The sequence below is a fragment of the Eucyclogobius newberryi genome, unplaced genomic scaffold (genome assembly GCF_026437365.1).
Source record: "Eucyclogobius newberryi isolate DKJ021-1_F unplaced genomic scaffold, fEucNew1.0.hap1 SCAF_21, whole genome shotgun sequence".
NCBI lineage: Eukaryota > Metazoa > Chordata > Actinopteri > Gobiiformes > Gobiidae > Eucyclogobius > Eucyclogobius newberryi.
The window spans coordinates 10,875,815-10,894,073 of NW_027315846.1; the positions used below are offsets into that span (position 1 = coordinate 10,875,815).

At 40.8% G+C, this 18,259-nt stretch overlaps 2 protein-coding genes across 3 annotated transcripts in view; both read left to right on the forward strand.

The window, feature by feature from the left end:
- Positions 1-281: 281 nt before the first annotated feature.
- Positions 282-3,974, forward strand: rpia (ribose 5-phosphate isomerase A (ribose 5-phosphate epimerase)). The gene is made up of 9 exons (XM_072457977.1): positions 282-475; positions 885-945; positions 1,024-1,079; positions 1,213-1,272; positions 1,390-1,454; positions 1,546-1,614; positions 1,737-1,878; positions 2,563-2,662; positions 2,766-3,974. The coding sequence occupies exons 1-9, from the start codon at positions 311-313 to the stop codon at positions 2,861-2,863; spliced, it is 816 nt and encodes a 271-aa protein (XP_072314078.1). The 5' UTR covers positions 282-310; the 3' UTR covers positions 2,864-3,974.
- A 1,222-nt stretch (positions 3,975-5,196) lies between these two features.
- eif2ak3 (eukaryotic translation initiation factor 2-alpha kinase 3) overlaps positions 5,197-18,259 on the forward strand; it is a 44,024-nt gene continuing 30,961 nt past the window's right edge. The window contains exon 1 of one of the 2 annotated variants that reach the window (XM_072457534.1): positions 5,197-5,838. In XM_072457534.1, coding sequence (XP_072313635.1) covers positions 5,465-5,838 — 374 coding nt within the window. In that variant the 5' untranslated portion in view covers positions 5,197-5,464. The remainder of the gene's footprint in view (positions 5,839-18,259) is intronic. The other variant, XM_072457535.1, reaches the window with a different exon arrangement.

The following is an 18,259-nucleotide window of genomic DNA, read 5'->3' on the forward strand; positions in this document are numbered from 1 at the left end:
TGGAGCTCCTTAAAACCCATTTTAGTGCAATGTGGAGGTCCTTAAACTCATCTTAGCGCAATGTGGAGGTTAAACTCATCTTAGTGTTAGGTGGAGGTCCTTAAACTAATTTTAGTGCTAAGTGGAGGTCTTTAAACTCATGTTAGTGCTGGGTGGAGATGCCAGTTGCGTCGCACAACAGGGACCTACCTTCGCTCTGCAGCTGATCTTTGAGCTACTCTCTGGGTCACTCTTTGAGCTACTCTCTGGCCCTTGTCTCGTGTCCGTGGGGCCCTGGTGGTGGTGGGGCCCTGGTGGTGGGGCCCTGGTCATGAGTCTTGGGGGGTGGCTCTGTCGCGCTAGACTCCACGCTGGTTTCCTGTCCGTTTCAGCCTCCGTTAAACACGTGTGTTTTCGGTCACTCCGCGCTGCTAGCGTCATGGCAGAGGAGGCGAAGAAACTGGCTGCGTGCGCGGCTGTGGACAACCATGTGCAGGTGCGTGCAAAACCACCACCTTTCACCACCTTTCACCGCGTATTCATCCACTTATTCTGTCATTACACTGCTCAGTCTTGACTATTTGTTTTGGCTAATTGTGCAAGCTAACCGTTAGCTCCCTCTGACTGTAGCTTGTTTGCTAACTTATCTAATATATAAACCATGGGATGACCTGAACTCGTGTCATGTGCTAGGCTAAAAACAGTGCGTCTGGCTTAAGAAAGAAACTAAATACACCCCTGAGCTAAAGTTGCAGTAAGTTTTAAGTCATTCACAAGGCACACATGGGGCTCTGTTTGACGTGTAAACAACGCACTGATAGCGTGACACGAGTTTTGATCCAAATGGCAGCGATAACGGGCGAATCTGTCACAATGAATCGTGTCTTTTCTTTTGTCTTTTTCAGAATAACCAGGTGGTGGGAGTGGGCAGTGGCTCAACCATTGTCTATGCCGTGGACAGGCTGGGTACGATCATAAAGACATATTAAACGTGTCCAAGTCCAAATGTGGACATGAAAGATAACCGTGCTTTGCTTTGAACAGCGGACAGAGTACGTCAGGAGAAGCTCAACATTGTGTGTGTCCCCACTTCATTCCAGGCAGGTTTTGTTGTGTCACATTGTTCCAATTGTGGTGGCAACATAATGCACTATTAATACATTCAGTGATTGCATTTATCTGGTGCTTTTTATATGTTTTTAATGCGTTGTTTTGTTTGTTTTGTTGCCACAGGCTCGTCAACTGATTTTGCAGCATGGACTCACATTGTCAGATCTTGACAGACATCCAGAGGTATGAAGGAGTTGTGCAATACTGATTTACTGGCTCTCGTACTTTGTTAAGAGAAGTAATTGACTAGTGTTACTATCCAGAGTCCTTTTTGAGTCTGTGGTGATGTCTCTGTTTCAGCTTGATGTGGCGATTGACGGGGCAGATGAAGTGGACACTGATCTCACACTGATCAAAGGTGGAGGGTGAGTTTATTGATGGTCTTTCCACTTTAGGTTTGTTTGACATTTTATTGTGTGACTTATTGGTCTACATTTTATCATCTCTGTATCACAGGGGCTGCTTGACTCAGGAGAAGATTGTGGCTGGCTCTGCGAAACATTTTGTGGTTATTGCCGACTTTAGGTGTGTGTGGTATTCCATGTTATCTTTTCCATCAGTTTCAATATGATGAGCTGTGATATCGGTCTTAACCATTTAAAATTTTCAACATGAACTTGCATAAGTGAATGCATCTTCTTTCTTAGGAAGGACTCCAATGCTCTGGGAGAACAGTGGAAGAAGGGCGTTCCCATCGAGGTCATCCCCATGGCCTATGTCCCCATCTCCAGGACGATCGTCAAGCGATTCGGGGGTGAGGTCAACCTCCGTATGGCTGTCAGTAAAGCAGTAAGTGAAGGAGCTGCCTCTCTTCCTTTGTGCACAAAGGTTTTGTCAGAATTTACTTTCAAAATTGGTGTGTCACAATCAGCAGTGCATGTTGGGATATACAAACTGTTGACATGCCCATGGCTGGTCATGTCAACACTTTTGCATTGAATTTACAAAAGAATTGGAAAACATAAACCAGTTTTCTGTTATTCAATACACTTTCAGCAAGAGGGGATATTGGAAAAAAAATCATTAGCCAACTGAGAAATGTTTGTTTTAGCTGAGTTTTCAAAAGCCAAATCAATTTTAGTTGAATTTTAATCCATCCCTTCTTTAGCAAATCCCCTCAATTTGGACACTTAACACCAGTCACTTTAACTTTAATTTAATCAATAACTCACTACACTGATCACATTCTGTACTTCATCTGTACATTTAACTGTAAAGTTGATTTTTATTTCATAGTAATAAACCAATTCTATGGTGAGAGGATGGTGTCAAATTGCGTTGCAAATGAAAGCTACATTTATGTATAACACTCAAATACTTTTTGGGTTCATTTTTAAAACACTGAAATCTCTAAAATGTATAATCAGTTATCTTGATGCCTGTTACACCACTGTGTACCACTAGAGGGCAGTATGGCTGTCTGCAGTTACATACTGTAGGACCTTTTAGAACTTGTGTTTTTCTGTTTCCCAGGGTCCAGTGGTGACAGACAACAGTAACTTTATCTTGGACTGGAAATTTGAACAGGCTCAAAACTGGAAAGAGGTCAACACGGCCATAAAGATGATTCCAGGTGAGAAAAATATGCCCTCCTCTCTGCTTTAACATGTTTGTCTTAACGGTTGACCATGATGATACGGTTTTTGTCCTGGAATTATCCTATACTTCCCCTGCAGGAGTTGTGGAGACGGGGCTGTTTGTGGGCATGGCGGAGCGAGCGTACTTTGGGATGGAGGACGGCAGTGTTAAGATGCGGGACGCAGCAGTGCACTGACCGGTTTGCCCGAGTCATTTCTCCTCTTCAGTGACCTCTTCCTCAAGTGACCTTCCGCTCATTTAAACTCCAAAATGTCACTAATTTTGGTTGTGCCTGACTGTAAAAATCATGCCTCTTCTTTGGTGAAACCACAGAAACCATGCTTGCTCCTAAGGCCACACTGTCAGACTGTACAGACGTGTGGTGTGTCTTGAATCCAAATTGCAGTATTACATCATATGATTAACTTATACTTCATTCAAATTACAATTGCATAAGAATGAATTTAAATGTCTAATGTTATGCACCCAAATCCTTTGCGTGACAAGCCAGTCCCTCCTACTTTATGTTCAAATGCAGAAGGGTCTGGGAGCGACACAGTAAACTCTGTACATCTGAGGTAAATGAAGTTATATATATTTCAATCTGAATGTTCCAAAAATATTTGAGCGATGACTTCCGCATTTGAGAGAATCGTGACATAAATTGGCGTCTGTGGTTGGACCGGGTAATGCTTTGAGAGATTTATTTTTTTACGTGCCTAATGGTCCGAATCCAGACCCTTCTGCACTTGGCACATAATGTGGGAGGGACTGGCTGGTCAGGCAACCAAATCCTACTCTTTACTGTAGACGGAAGGGGGCACTCATCAACTCTTCACTCTTTATGGAGAAATACTATACTGCAATTATAACAAATGGATCCTCAGAGCACCCAATATTATTCACAAATTCCACGCACCTTCTTATTTGTGCCTTTTAAAACATGACTACATTCATCTTTATTGCCATTTCGTCTGTATAAAACCAAAACAATGAGCCTTGCACCATGATCTAAAACCAGACAAAAAAACAAACAATTGTACAGCATTTATCCGTCTTCCATTTCACGATCTGACGCTAAATGTGATTATTGCAACATTTGTTTTTACTTAAGGTGCTGTATTCTTTTTTTAATAAGGCCTTCAGTTTGAATGACATGTTGACTGTTTGTTTTCTGTCATTGTAATTATGTCCTGCACGTCTTTCACCAGCATTCCTTCAGTAGAATATGCCATTATGACTGTGAATGTGGTTTAACTGTAACGGTACATTTTGATTTGCCATTAAATACAAGACCAACAACTACACAGCCGTCTCCTTGACTTATTCCCAGATCCCTGGTCAACTTTGTGAATCTTTGCCTTTTTTTCCAAACCGCGCTCTATTGACGGTATCATGCAGTTTGTCAAGTTGTCACTGGAGGGCGCTAGAACTTATTTTACATGACATCGGCTGAGATGAGTCTAAGAAAGTGTATTCATTCACACTATTTTGTAAGACTTGTATATTGTGAATAATTATAACCAAGAAGCATATTGTAAATATTTTGTTACGAACATGCACTGTCTGCCGCCATCTCGGAGAACATCAAGATAAAATAAGATAATCCACACAAGGGGAAATTTCGTTGTTACAACGCAGTAGAACAGGAGGAAAGGATAAATTATAGGAAGTTAAAAAAAAAAAAAACACTCTTAATAGAACTCTTGGGAAATAAAATAGATAAAGATAAAAATAAGATAATAAAATAATGATAATAGAATAAAATAAAAAAGTAAAAATAGCTAGCACAAGACTAGGTAATAGGTAATTTGTCATCCAAGTATAGCTTAAGCTGTTCAAATCAATAAAATACAAAAGGTAAAGTTTTTATTCACCACATTCATTTAGTTGCAACTTGCAGCCTGACCATTGATCCTGTACTTGATATTTAGTTTTCAAACATGACAACGTTACATCCTGTTTCTGTGCAGTACTATTTACCCATGTTATGTAATATTACTTTGGTTTGTTTACCCTGAAGTGGAAAAAGGGCTTTAACTCGTGATGAGGAACTGTGCCTTTCAAATACAGCCACGTTGGTGTTTTCATGTCGGCTTTCTCATGACAACTCCCTCTGAGTGACGGCTCTCTCAACCAATCGCAGACCTCCATTCGCTCAGCTGAGTCGGGCACTGACCAATCCCCAAACCGCCCTAACTTCATCCCCGTTTCGATTGGGCAGAAAGTGCTCTTTATCCTCCAATCGCTGAGCAACACTCGGAAACGCCATCGGGGACATGTTTGCGTCACCTTTCGCCGTCGACGTGCGGCGGGCAGGTTCTGCGCGTGCGCGAGTTTGACGGACAAGCAGCGTGGCCCAACCGGCGTCACTGTTTGGGGGGCAGGTTCGCGCAAGTCCCGCCTTCTTGACTGACGGCTCTCGGACGCAATCGGCGCGTGCTTAGTAAGCGAGTGTCTGTGATTGACATGACGCGGTTCAATGGGAATTGTTACCTTTATTTTTCCAACTAACACAGAGTTTGACGCGTCCAATCGTAGTTTAGAAACGGGGCGGGCCGCGGCGTTACCAAGGCAAGTCTAGAGGCAAGTATAAAGCGAATAACATGGTGTCCCAGCGGCTGTTTATGTTTACTTAAAAGATCACTTTGGAAAGGGCGCGTTCAGCGGGACGCGCGCGCTATTTTCTTATAGATAAACTAGTCTATTTTTGCACTTTTTAGTTTTTTTTATGTCAATTTTTTTGCGGACTCGTGGCACGTGAATCTCATCTGTCACTAATGTGCCAGTCTTACAAATGGAAAGGGGGCTTCGCTTTGGAAACGTGAGCATTTCCCTGGTGCTCCTGCTACTGCTGTCCCAGGCGCTCACCCGGGTCTCGACCAGCGGCGCCGCGGGGACGGAGCTGCCTTCTTCAGCCTCCTCCACCGCGGGGGAACATGGGCTGAGAGTCATGGAGCAGCCGCAGCACCACATACCCCACCGCCAGCACCAGCAGCACCAGCAGCAGCAGCAGCAGCAGCAGCAAAGGAAGAGGGACAGCTGGCCGGGGGACGGCAGCGGAGCCCCGGCGTTTGGACCCGACGTGACCGTGGAGGACGATGAGGTCGGTTCGGCCCCGGACACCGAGGACTCGTACGCGGACAACAGCAGCAACGTGCAACCCACACGGTGAGCCCGAACTTACGGAGTGTTTATAACGTGTTGACAGGCGCCCGTTAAACAAGTTGCATGTGTAATATGTCATCAGAATGCCACGCGGGATGGATTAAAACGTGCCAAAACGTGCGTGATTTTGGTGCGGAAATTGCGTTGCGTCGGTCTCAAGTTTGCGCGTGAAGTCGTTTGCGTGCTCTGTTATAGTCTTATCTTGCTCACGCCACCTTTGCATGTTTGTTTTGGTGTTTTCTTTACGTCTTTCACGACTTCTACCGTGTAAATATCATTCCATCACGACCAAAAGACGCGCATTTTCAGTGTTTTAATTGACGTGAAGAACTGTCAAAAGTCGAATTACGAGTCATGAACGGCTCGTGCGCGTTATCGGGCAAACGTCGATTAACCTAACCGACCTAATTAAGCCCAACCACAGCTTTTATCTTATGCATTTCACCGCTGCTCGGGACATTTTCAGCACCTAAGTGACGTTGGACACGTTCGGGCATGTCCCCAGCTATTACCCCCTGCAGCGCGCGTGCTTCATCCAGAAACTTCTCCGGAAACTGCCGAGAAACAAGACATGTACACACGAAAACAGAACAAAACAGAACAAAACAGAACAAAACAAAGCTTGCCAGTGCGTCTAAAAACTTTTACTGTCATTCTTATCGTTTAATCTTACAAACCCACACCTGCAAACTCCCCATTAACTTTTATTTCACTGCAGAGACTTGTAAAAGCTGTCTGTAACATTAGCATTAACTCCCTCCTCTCTCTTTTTAAAGGACTGTAAACTCAATTGCTGTGATATTTACTGTGCATGAATATATATGGAGGGATAGATATTTTCTCCTTTGCATATTGCATAACTATTGGTGTACTAGACTGCCATGCCATAAAACTTGCAAGAGACTTTGATAAGGATCCATGTATCGCTTTAGATTTGTTTACACTTTGGTAGGTTAAATTCACTGCAATCCGGAGTTTAAGCGATTTGAAAAGCAAAACGAGACGAATGTAGTTATTGCTGTTGAATTGTGCGGAGTCTTGTCTATTTCTGTACCTGTTTTTTTTTTTTTTTGCACCTGGGAAGAAGCAAACCACCTTCCATGGGGAATTGCCTATAAATCACAAAAGGTGGAGGGGTGGGGGTTGTCACCTAGACTGAAGCTGGGAATTATCCGCTGTAACTGTATCCATGGTCGGAAAGCTCGGATTATGCGCCGACACCGACCCGGCTGTGGCAAAATATACCACTTTCCCAGTTGCTCTGTTGTCTGTGGTTTTTTTTTTTTTTACTTGAAACGTAGGAAAGGAGCACAACAAATATAATGTATCAGTTTTATTCAAAGCCGTCTTAAAGCTGTGTAATTGTATTAAAGTAAACAGACCTTTAATTAGACCACAGGAAGCTTCATACCTGACAACATCTATTCATCATTCCTCTGATCAGCTGTGTGTTCTTTCTCTTAAGTCAGATTTGATGAGAGTTTCGTGGTAAATGTGTTTTGGTGGTTCTTTATTCGTGTGGGTTTCAGCTTCTTGTTTATGAATTGTTTTTTTATGTTTTCAGGATTTTAGCAATGGGATTTTTTGAATGGGCTAAACAAAACCTGATTTTCTATAAGACACAAATTAAACTGTATAATGACAGTGTTATATCTCTGTCTAAATAGTTTTGTGTCAAAATGCAATGTTTGTTAGGACTGGACAATTGATCTGATGTAAACAAAATCGAGATACAGTACATTTCTAATAGTCAATGATATGCTTGGGGTTTTTTAATCGACAGGTCAACAGTATGTGATTTAGAGCTCAAAAATCTGAAATCTTATGCTAAATGGAACTTGCAAAGGCATTTCCATATGTTCTTAATAAAAAAATAATCTAAAATCCTGCTCAATCAGGAATAAAGTGTTTTTGTTTTTGGTCTTATCACTCTGCCCCATTTAACAACATCATTCCAATAAGTACGGTAAATAATATTGTGTTGAAACTGATGTTTTTTTTTTTATAAAAAAGTAGTCGTCTGTCCCCATTGTATTTGAGTTTCGTGTTTTTGTTGACTCAACGTGTACCTGTTTTACTGGTGGACTCTGCTTGAAGCTGAAGTTTCTCCTGTCTTAAATGGCCGTGTCCCGTCCTGGCGCAGTGGGTTGGGCATTGATTGGTCTCACAGTAAACAGCCTGACGCCCACCTCGTATGTTTGGCACAGCGGCGTTCTCTCTCTTTGCCGTGTAGTTCTTCTTGTTTCCTTGACTGTATGACGCCTCTCTTATTCCGGCAGCATGTCTCGGCTGATTGAAAGCCCATCATAAAATATTCTCTGTGTAGTTTTACAACCCCTCTGTCAGTATTTCCTCAAAACTCGTCATTAAATAAAAATCATTGTTCGTGTCTAAGCTTTTGAAGAATATGTCTTGATTTCTATAACTTACTCATAAAATATTTAAAATTCCCGATCCACTTTTTTCTGACCATTTCACAAAGTTTCCTTAAACTTAATGGACAAATAAATATTGGCTTTTAGGAAGTGTGTTTTTGTGAAGAGCAAAACTACAGTGCTGCCTTCTGGGTCTACTATAGTACTAGTTCACAGTATTATATCACACTAAATGTCAACAAATGCAATATCTTTGTTTTGTCCCGCTGTAAATATGATCTTTGGACCAGGACATCTTATCGAACTACTAAATTATAGGAAATATCTGTGTTCATATTGTGTGTAGTATAGACAGCCATAGTCAGTATAGATTCACATTGAATTTAACTGAGATGTCAAAAAGTTCCCTTTACAAGTTTTGTTCTCACGTAAATATTCTTAGGCAAACCTGTTTTTCGCCGCTATTATTAAACTATCAAGTAAGAATGTATGTATATGTATGTTAGGTATGTATGTGTGTGACCTGAGACATTTTCTTGATTGATCTAGGCTGGTTCTTTCCTTTGAAAACACTTTTGGATGTGAAATTACATTTAATTATCTGTTTATGGTTTAAGGATACTTGGGGACAGTTAACATATTCTTGACAATTATTAAGTCTTATCTAATTTTGGCAACATATAAATACATTTTTGTCTGCAGTTTTTAAAGTACTTGTTAAGTTAAGTGCAAGAAAATCACAAATATTTACGTGCCAAATGTCTTAATCTTGGATTGCTTTGCAGCAAACAGGAATTGAGCCATTTGAAATTTGAAATTTGAGCCACAATCAGATCTTTTTATCTCAAACTCTATTTTGGTGCAAAATAAGGCTGATATTGAAGATGACTAAACCTTTTGCATTGAACAATTTGTATTAAGATTCATCATTGGCAACTAATTAGAAATGTATAATCTACTTACCTTAAATGCCCTAGAAATATTATGACCGTATATTATAAGCATTAACAACAAATTGTGGAAGTGCTACAACAATACGGGACTAAAATACAGAGATAAACAAAACACTTTTAGAGTAAAACTGTCTCTTGTGCTCACTTGTTGTGTCATCGGATCACATTTACATCCCCATTGTCTTTCTGTTGATATTAAACCAATTTCAGTATCATTTCTACTGGCGACTCTTCTCTATATACTGTCTGGAACCATTGGCACGTCGTTGCTGGAGACCTGAACTAATTCATCCATTCTCCTTGATCTATTATTACATACATTTTACATGACATATCTTATTAATGCTTTCAGACTATACAGTACGTCTCCCTTGTGTTCTCCATTATTAACCGTCTATTTCTACGGCTGGATTTACTTCATAGTAGCCAGACTTTACTTTAGTTTTATGTACAATAAGAACGGACGGTCTCAATCCTCTTGTATGTATAATACAGGCATTACGGGGCTGTTTGTGGCGAGCTGAGTGAAAAATTGATTGACAAGCTGTTGCAGTTAAAGCAACATTGATATTGGAGCGGTTGTTAGCTTGGTCTCGGTATAAATCAGGACATCGCTCTCCACTTGCCGATTTCTGTGATGCACTTGGCTTGTGACTTCACCTTCCGCTTCCGAACGCCTCCTTTTATGTGCTTTGTCTTCTCGTTTTGTCCCTGATGTATTTACTCTACTCCAAACGTTTCCATCTGAACTCCTCGTGAGATTTACCTTTGAACTCGTCACAGTCCTTCCCTTTCCCAATAGCCCGGCCTCTAAAGATCAGAGAGATGTTTAACTGATCAACAATTATCATTAAATCAGTCACAATAATATGCTGTTTTATGCTTCTTTCAAAATACTCTACTCTGCAAAACTGTAAAATGAATCCAAATTTAAAGAACAGGTAAAGAAAGTAACAGTATAGGGCTTGATACCTGGTTTACAGAGCATGATTACTATGTCCAGACCATTTCTTTGATGGAAAATATTGTTTTTGTGCCAGTAGTACATACCGGTACTGTTCCTGTAAACCCAGCCCTAGTCTTAATAGTAGCAGGTTGTGTGTGGGTCAAACTATTGTCCAGTCAGCTTTTCATCCCTTGATAAACCTGCTTACATTACAAAAACATCTTCTGTGACCAGGTGCCCTTCATTGTTGTGGAGTGTGGCATCGACGATGTGGCGAACTGAAAAAGAATATACTGTACTAGTAAATGTTGCAGAATGATATTTTAAGTAATGGTGGACAGCATTTTTTTGGAGTTCAAAGGGATTTTATTCAAACGTATTACTCTCTTTACTTGTGCCATCTAATCAGTGCAACAAGCAGCATCCATAGACCCTAACAGTTAAATCATTGGACTTTGTTTAAACTAGGGATGCACCTGTTTATTATAATCACGTGATAGAGCTGCAATATCAGTATCGGCCAAAAGCTCTATCAGTCCGCCGATCATTAAGCTATGGTAATGAATATATTCAGAATTTTAAGCCAGTCTTTATTCTGAGTGAAAAGACCCAGAAATGACAAAGTTGCAGTCTTTTAAAACCTCTAGAAAAGTTTTAGGCAAATCATGTCATTAAATAAATGCGCATTTAATTCACTTGCGACATTTATTCAGACATTATTTGATAGTTTTCAACCGAAACAACCAGACATGTTTACTTTATATAACTTTAGTGTGAGTGGATTAAAGAAGGAGAATAAAGAAATAAAGAAAAAGAATAATTACATTATAGCCTGTTGAATACCTATATCTAAACATGGTGCTAAATAAATGAAAGCCCGCAAACGTTTTCCTTTTATTCCCCAAAGACGATATGATATTTTGAAATGTATTTGATCCTTATTTTAGAATAAAAATGTATTTGTTCACAGCAATATTTGTTTGTCATTTTAAACACTTGTATTTTTTAAAATGTTGGCCTATTTTTCTTATATTTTTTTAACATTGATATCGGTATCGACCTAAAACATCCATATCGGTGCATCACCAGTGGAAACGATACCTTTTTTATACTGTGATATTGTATAGAAATGACCCTCGTGTAAGAAATTGGTCCCACAGCAGTTGTGAACCTCATTTCGTATTCACTTGTGGAAAACCTGCCACGCTGAAGGTCTGGGGCAGTGTAATGTGCTGCTTTAATTAGCTGGCTTTCTTAACACACACATCACCACTTTGTCCAATGACCTTTCTGTTTCCTCCTGAGGCTTGTTCCAAGTCAAACACTGCTGATCGAAGATAACAAGTGCCACTTTTTGACAACTAACTCACCTCTGGCTCAACAATATTAGCCCACACTGCAGAAATGAACACCCAGTTTAAAATGGTTAGAATTCCGGAATAATGAATACAATTTTCTGGATAATTATGCTTGAAATTAGGGGGGAAACGCATTATTAAACCAATCAATAGTATCAAGCTGAAACAACTCAAATCTAGCCTAAATGAACAACTATTCTTCAACTGTACTACATGGATTCCCTCCTGTTCTCCCTACCAAAGAAAACATGGCATGTATTTCATCCACTGGGAAGTAGGAGTGGTTAAAAAGGCAAAAAACATCTTGGATTATTACAAAAGTACAAATTGTTGCTTCACAGTGTGATCGACTTTGGTCCACATGGACGGTGGGACAGGTGTCTGTAACATGCCCCCTGCTGCTTCTGGAGCGTATAATGGCCCATAAATATTGCATATGTTTTTCTTTGATCGTAGTTGTTTTGACACGCGAGCTGCTGCTGTGGCTGATGCCTGTCACCTCTCGCTGACATCTATACGTCCCTGTTTACATCTGTGTCACATGCTCATCTGTACAAACACACCTGAGAGGGCTGCGAGAGTAATCGCCATCGATTCGAAATAGCAAAGGCTGCAATTTTGTGCCATCATTTCCTCCACAAATAACAAAATATCTTTTCTAATTCTGCATTAGAAAATTTTAACATTTAACAAAATACTATTGATTTAAATGTGAATTTAATAGCAATATTTGTCGTTAAAATCAAAATATTGTGAATCATCGGAGCCTACCTCCAATTTTACAACAGTCAATTTCAGATCTTAATTTTGTTGACATCTGTTCTTTGAACAAAATGTGGACCCACAAAAAGGCACTACAAATGCAATGAAAAAGTAACGGAAGAATGATTAAGTACGGCTTCAGTAGCTTTGCATCCAAAACAATCATCACTCATAAATAAATAATTGAGTGTGACGTGAATCTCCCCGTGTTGCAAAAATAGTTTCCCAAATCCATGCTTTTTTTACTTTTAAAAGTGAAACCTCAGCAAATATTGTGCGCGCTGTTTTCAGAATTCAAACAGTGGAGACTGAAGCAGGCGATGTGCCCTCCCTAAACACTGTAAAACTGGGAAGCTGTCTGACTGCCACAATAACAGAAAGTTGTTGTTTTTTACACAGCTGCAAAATAAATGTAAAAAATGTCATTTCTTAGTTTGTTATAGGACTTTAAAAAATATAATTCTGTCTAAAGGTCTTTGCTTGAGTATGGACCCTAGACATTTTTCTCGTGTAATATATACTTGTGCTTTCTGTGTCTGTAGTTCCCTAGAAACATACACATAAGGATGTCACAATATCGAATATTAGTGTTGCATAAGTTGCGAAAAGAAACACTTGAACTATTCATCCAAAACAAAAGTGAAATCCTTAGTTTCATTCTTATAAATTACAGTTCCAATAGAATGTGACCTGCTTTTTGACCACTCCTTAATGCAAAGGTCACATAAAGTCCAATCATAATAAGCTCTCCACATTGTGTGTATTTGTTTAGATTAAAGATTTAATTTACTTGTCACAATTGGTATTTTTTACTTCTCACGATTTGCCCTTAATAAACATGATTATTGATTTGACTGAATAGTCTTCACATCCCAGGGTGGTGTTTTGTGCCAGTTAACCTCTTAGTGCTCCTCTACAAACCTGTGCTTCATGTGGCAGAGTGCGCCTGGGCCTCTGGGGGGACACCGAGGACACTGAGCTGTGATGTTTGAACTCCCCTCTCCTCCCCCTCTCCCATCTCGCTCCCCTCAGGCCTCAGGTCTTGTTCTTCGGGGCTGCGTTCGCTCCTACCAGCCACTGCTTGGCAACAGCCAATCAAACGACCTGGCCAACTCCTCGGCCAATGACGTGGCCAAAATGGTCCGGAGCTCGAGAGTTTGAGTTGGGCGCTTGGGTCCAGCGGCACTGCCCTCCAAAACCCCTGTGAGAGCAACAACACGCAGGGATGACCTTTTTGGAGGAAGAAAGAAGGTGGAGAGAAGTGCAGCAAGCAAGAAAATGAGCACGTACGCAAAATTAAGCAGACGTAGAAAGTTGTCACTTGTTTATATAAAGGAAGGGTAGGTTTACATAACATCTGTATTAAAAGTTATTACATATGGAGAAATGAACTCTTATTTTTGATATTTGTAAGACTTCTTTTCTTTCAAAACCCACTTCTACTCCACTTATTTCACTTCTACTTCTTATTTAACTTTTACATATTAGGTCAGTAAATGTATATTTTTTTCTAAACAAGAGAGAAAATCTATTTGTCATAAGTAAACAAATATTTTGTCAGGACAAATGTACATTGCCTTCATAAATGTATGTATCATGCAAAAATGAAAAGTAAATATTGTTATCATAGGATCGATTTGTCATCAAGCCCTCATTATTTCAAAGCCCAGTCAAAAAAATAGTTGACTACACTTTCTTTCTAGGGCAGTTTTTTTGGCAAAAGAAAGTTCACCTCTTTCTTCGATGCTTTTTTTTTTTCTTTCTCTCTTTCTGCCAGCTCTTCTCATACGATGCTGGGATTTTTATTAATAGACCGTGTCCCCAAAATAACAAGAAGAAACGTGACAGTTCTCCCAATGGGGACGCTCGATTCACACTTGGCTAAAACCAGGCATTTTCTCTCATGTTGCCTCATTAAACCAGCTCGTGTATCATTAACTATCGGTGTGTCCTTATACCACGCTTCAATCTAGAATTATATTTCAAGATTTCTGTTTGCAAGGTGTGAATTGTAACCTTTAACGCTCTTTTGTTCCGTTTGGCAAGTTTTTCATAAATGCGGTGATGATTGATGAGTGCTGTGGAGTTTTTTAGGTCACTGGTTATTTCGGTGGCGTCCAGGGGAGCCACACTGCGGTTTGGGTGGGGCTATGGCACAGAAGGTAGACTGCATTGGAGAAGAAAAAAAGGAAAAAAAAAAAACAAGGACTCCGCTATAGTTGAGGAGTTACAGCAGGACCACGCTGTCTTGTTTTCCCTCCTCGGTTGCTCCCTCACTGCTTAGTAACAACCAATCACATCGCGGCCTCAGAGCTTCCCCTCGGCCAATGGGGTAGCAGGACTGTGGCGCCATAGAGTTTGGATTTAGCCACGTGTGATGTGCGCTGCTGCAGATCAGGAGGAGACGCGGCAACTCTCGGACATGTCAGAGTTTTTTTTTTTTTTTTCAGATTTCATTCAAACCACTCCCTTCGACTCTGCTGCAGTGACTCCGGCCGATCAGACACTCGGCTGTGAAGTCTTCATTTAAGGAGGGCAGTAGAACCATTATCTGTTTGCTTTTCACGACTAGAAAATGACAATCCTTCACTCTAGTTCTTTTCTAAACCAGTATACTGTTTCACAACTTTCCTTAAGATGTTGTATGAGCCAAGATGTTATTCAAATAAATATATATACACTGAAAACACTGCTTTTATTTATTATTAAGCATGTGGGCAATAGTTTAAAACTGTCTTCTGTCATTTTGCATTTAAAGATCTTAGTTTAAAAGTTTTTTTGTAGTTGTTTGGTATCTTGCAACTTGTAATCTTCTCTTCCATTGGTTGTCACAGTCTTTGCATCGTACACTCTGGTGGCAAATGTCCAAAATGTATTATTTATTTATTTTTTAATTGTGTTTTGGCACAGATCTTAAAAATGTGTGGTGCAAAGAATGAATGGAAAAAATAATAATATTTAACATAATCTAGAAGAATACTTTTAGACATCTGCCACTTGTGTGTGCCATGCTTTCCCCCCGTTGATGTCGCTTTTCATCTGTTCCTTGCATTATATTGATGTGCATTACTGTATCATTTGACGGTCTAAAACTTTCCCACCTTGCGCTGCAGTCACAGTTCATACCTTCTCCTCAGCGCTCTCTCTTCCCCAGACTTGAACCCACCCCTCCCTCTGGAGAAAACTGCACATGTTGCAGCTCTGGAGCAGGGCGCGGCTCTTCCTCTATCCAACCCCCCCTTCTCCTCTATCTCTCTCTCCCCCTCCTCCCCCTCTTTTTTGCTGCAGCCATAACTTCCTCCACGTGCTCCCCATGCTCTCGTATTTTTGTTGTGAGCGGCAGCAAAGCACCACTGTTGCATGGTTACAGCTCATCATTGGCTTGAATACTGCAGTGCTCGCTTCTCATTGGACCACCGTGGAGGAGAGCGGCGCTCCGATTGGCCGGCGGAGGGATGTGCTTTGACGCCATTGGTTCGACAGGCTTGCATCCCGCTCCTTAGAGACTGAGGCGGTGTAAACATCACGGGTGTTTCTTTCAATGGAGCATGTTCTTTCAGCAGCCGGTTTTGTGTGCGTGTGTGTCGTTGACTTTCCCGTGTGTCTCTGAGGGGTTTTGGTGCGGGTAAAGCTAATTGGCGCACTGCTCTTCATTCGCCGGTTATTGAAGTATACTCTTACTGGAGTTATGACACATTGACACGCTGTCCTTAGCCGGTCGACTTCTCTGCTCAATTGTCTCACCATTTATTTTTAAAGTTAAGATCTTTGTTTCCAGTCGTAGTCAGCAATAATGCCCTCTGGCTTTATGTTCCATCCCTTTGGTGACAAACAGAGCTGGGGAGTCTCGGGGCTACACTTTGAAAAAACAAATAGCCTAAAGTTCACTGTGTGTTGCCTTGCTTTGTTCAAAACTATCCTCTTTTCTTGTATCACAAAGTTGTTGGCTTATACTCCCCTACCCCCACGTTTCACACCCTTTTATTCAAGTACAAAGCATCTATGCCCCCCTTTGATCTCCCCTTACAATAAATCTTCTATCTGAAGTTGAACTTGGAGCGCTCACGGACTTCTCTACATTCATGACACCAAGGAGAGGCGGGGTCAAACTGCTTAGCAACAACCAATCAGCCTAATATTTTTGGCAGCTCCTCACAGCCAATGGAGGAGCGTGAAAAAAAAAAGCCCGGTTTAGTGGTGTTGTTGTTATTGGCGGGACGGCATAGGAAAACAGTTGTTCTTAGCGCAAGTGTCCTGGAGCAGATTTGCACAGATAATCTTGGCTTTGATGGCGCTGAAAGACACACGGCTCGTTGCCGTTAGTGCCATTTGCATTTTTATGTAAGCCTCGCACGGTTAAATTTGAATTTCTCCTCCAAATGTTCGAAAACGGAGAAACGGTTCCTCCTCGCATCGATCCGCACAATCCGTATCTTTGTCAGTTTTAAGACTTTAACATCCCGGAACATGCCGCTGCTCTTCATCACAGTCACTCGTCGATAGGTGAGATCAATAAGGTTTAGTTTTTCGATAAGAGTTCACCTGCAGGGGCTCACACGGGTTCATACGAGGGATTATCAGAAAAGGACTACTCTGCTGACATCTTTTCTTTTCTATTGGGCTGGTTTTGTACTGTTTTTATTTTTTTTTAATATGGAGCTACACCGTAATAGTATCCTTTTTAAGGTTACTTAAAGTCCATGTTTGGATTAATTTCTAGTAAAACGTTAGGTTATAAAAGGCTTTCTTGTGGAACATTCGTCTATAGTTGGCGGCTATAAACATGAATTATTTGTTCCCTCACTTTTTGACGCCAGGAACCATTTTTTTTATAGATCATTATTTGTAATAGATGATCTTTTTATTTTAATACACAGGAAGTTCAAATGCATGCAATCCTTTCAATTAAGTTTATATTATTACCTATGTGGCTACTATGATTTAACCAAAAAGTTTTTTCTGCAATAAAAAAGTTTAAGAAAAACAACAACCAACAACAACACAAACACCAGTTAGTTCTGTCTGCACTTTCTAATGTACTTGTGTGTGCTATATCTCGCATGTCGTCCAATTAGCTGTGAATATTCTGTTGATTTGGTGTAAAGATGAATGCACAATTGAACTCGGTGACCCCTGAAACAAAGATGGTACTGGCACATACAGAGCGGTGCCTTCGGTCCATCACTGTTATTAGACCCAATGAAAGTCCCTGTGGTGCAGCAGCAGAGGGACCCAATAGTAAAACCACATTGGGATGAGCGGAGGACACTACTTGTGCCTGTAGCTGTCATGACAACACATGATGGACAGATCTGAGGAGCCAAACAAGCATCTCTTCTGCTGCAGCTGGCTCTAGTTGTCCTCCAGGGATCATCCACATCCAGAGGCCCTTCCAGGGACACGCACACAAGGGCCATCCCAGCCTCGTGCACGCGGACTGGGGCTGCTTGGATACAGCGTGTGCCCGCCGCCGGTAAAATAAAGCTAAGAGGCGTTTTGACACATCTCCTCTGGACAGATACAGATCAATAGGTCCACAGAAGGGGGGCCTCCGCTCGACAAGGGGGTGATTGACAGTCAATGCGGCAATCGGGCGGGATGTCTTGATTAATTTAACTGGCTCCCCATCGCCCCGAGTTACTTACCAACAGTTCAGCAAAGTGTGCTGCGTTGGCAACTAAAGTGGATACACTTTAGTTGCCAACACTTAATTTGGTTCAAATTACACTTTAATTTGAACCAAGATTCAAAAGGAAAAAAAGTCTAGATTGAACTTTGACTGTCCTTTTATTGCAATTATTTTGTGAATCTAGTCACTTGGGTCAAAATTCAAAAGTTTATTCCAACTAACCCCTTTAAATTCCTCTGGATTCAATATTTTTTATTCTTATTCTTTATTTTTTATTTTTTTAAGAAAAGCCCTAGCTTACACAATTTCTTATCCAAGCACAGGACTGACTCAAAGAGCATTCCCTAGACTCCTAATCTTAAATAATTAAATATTCCCTTTCCCTTCAATTCTATTTATTT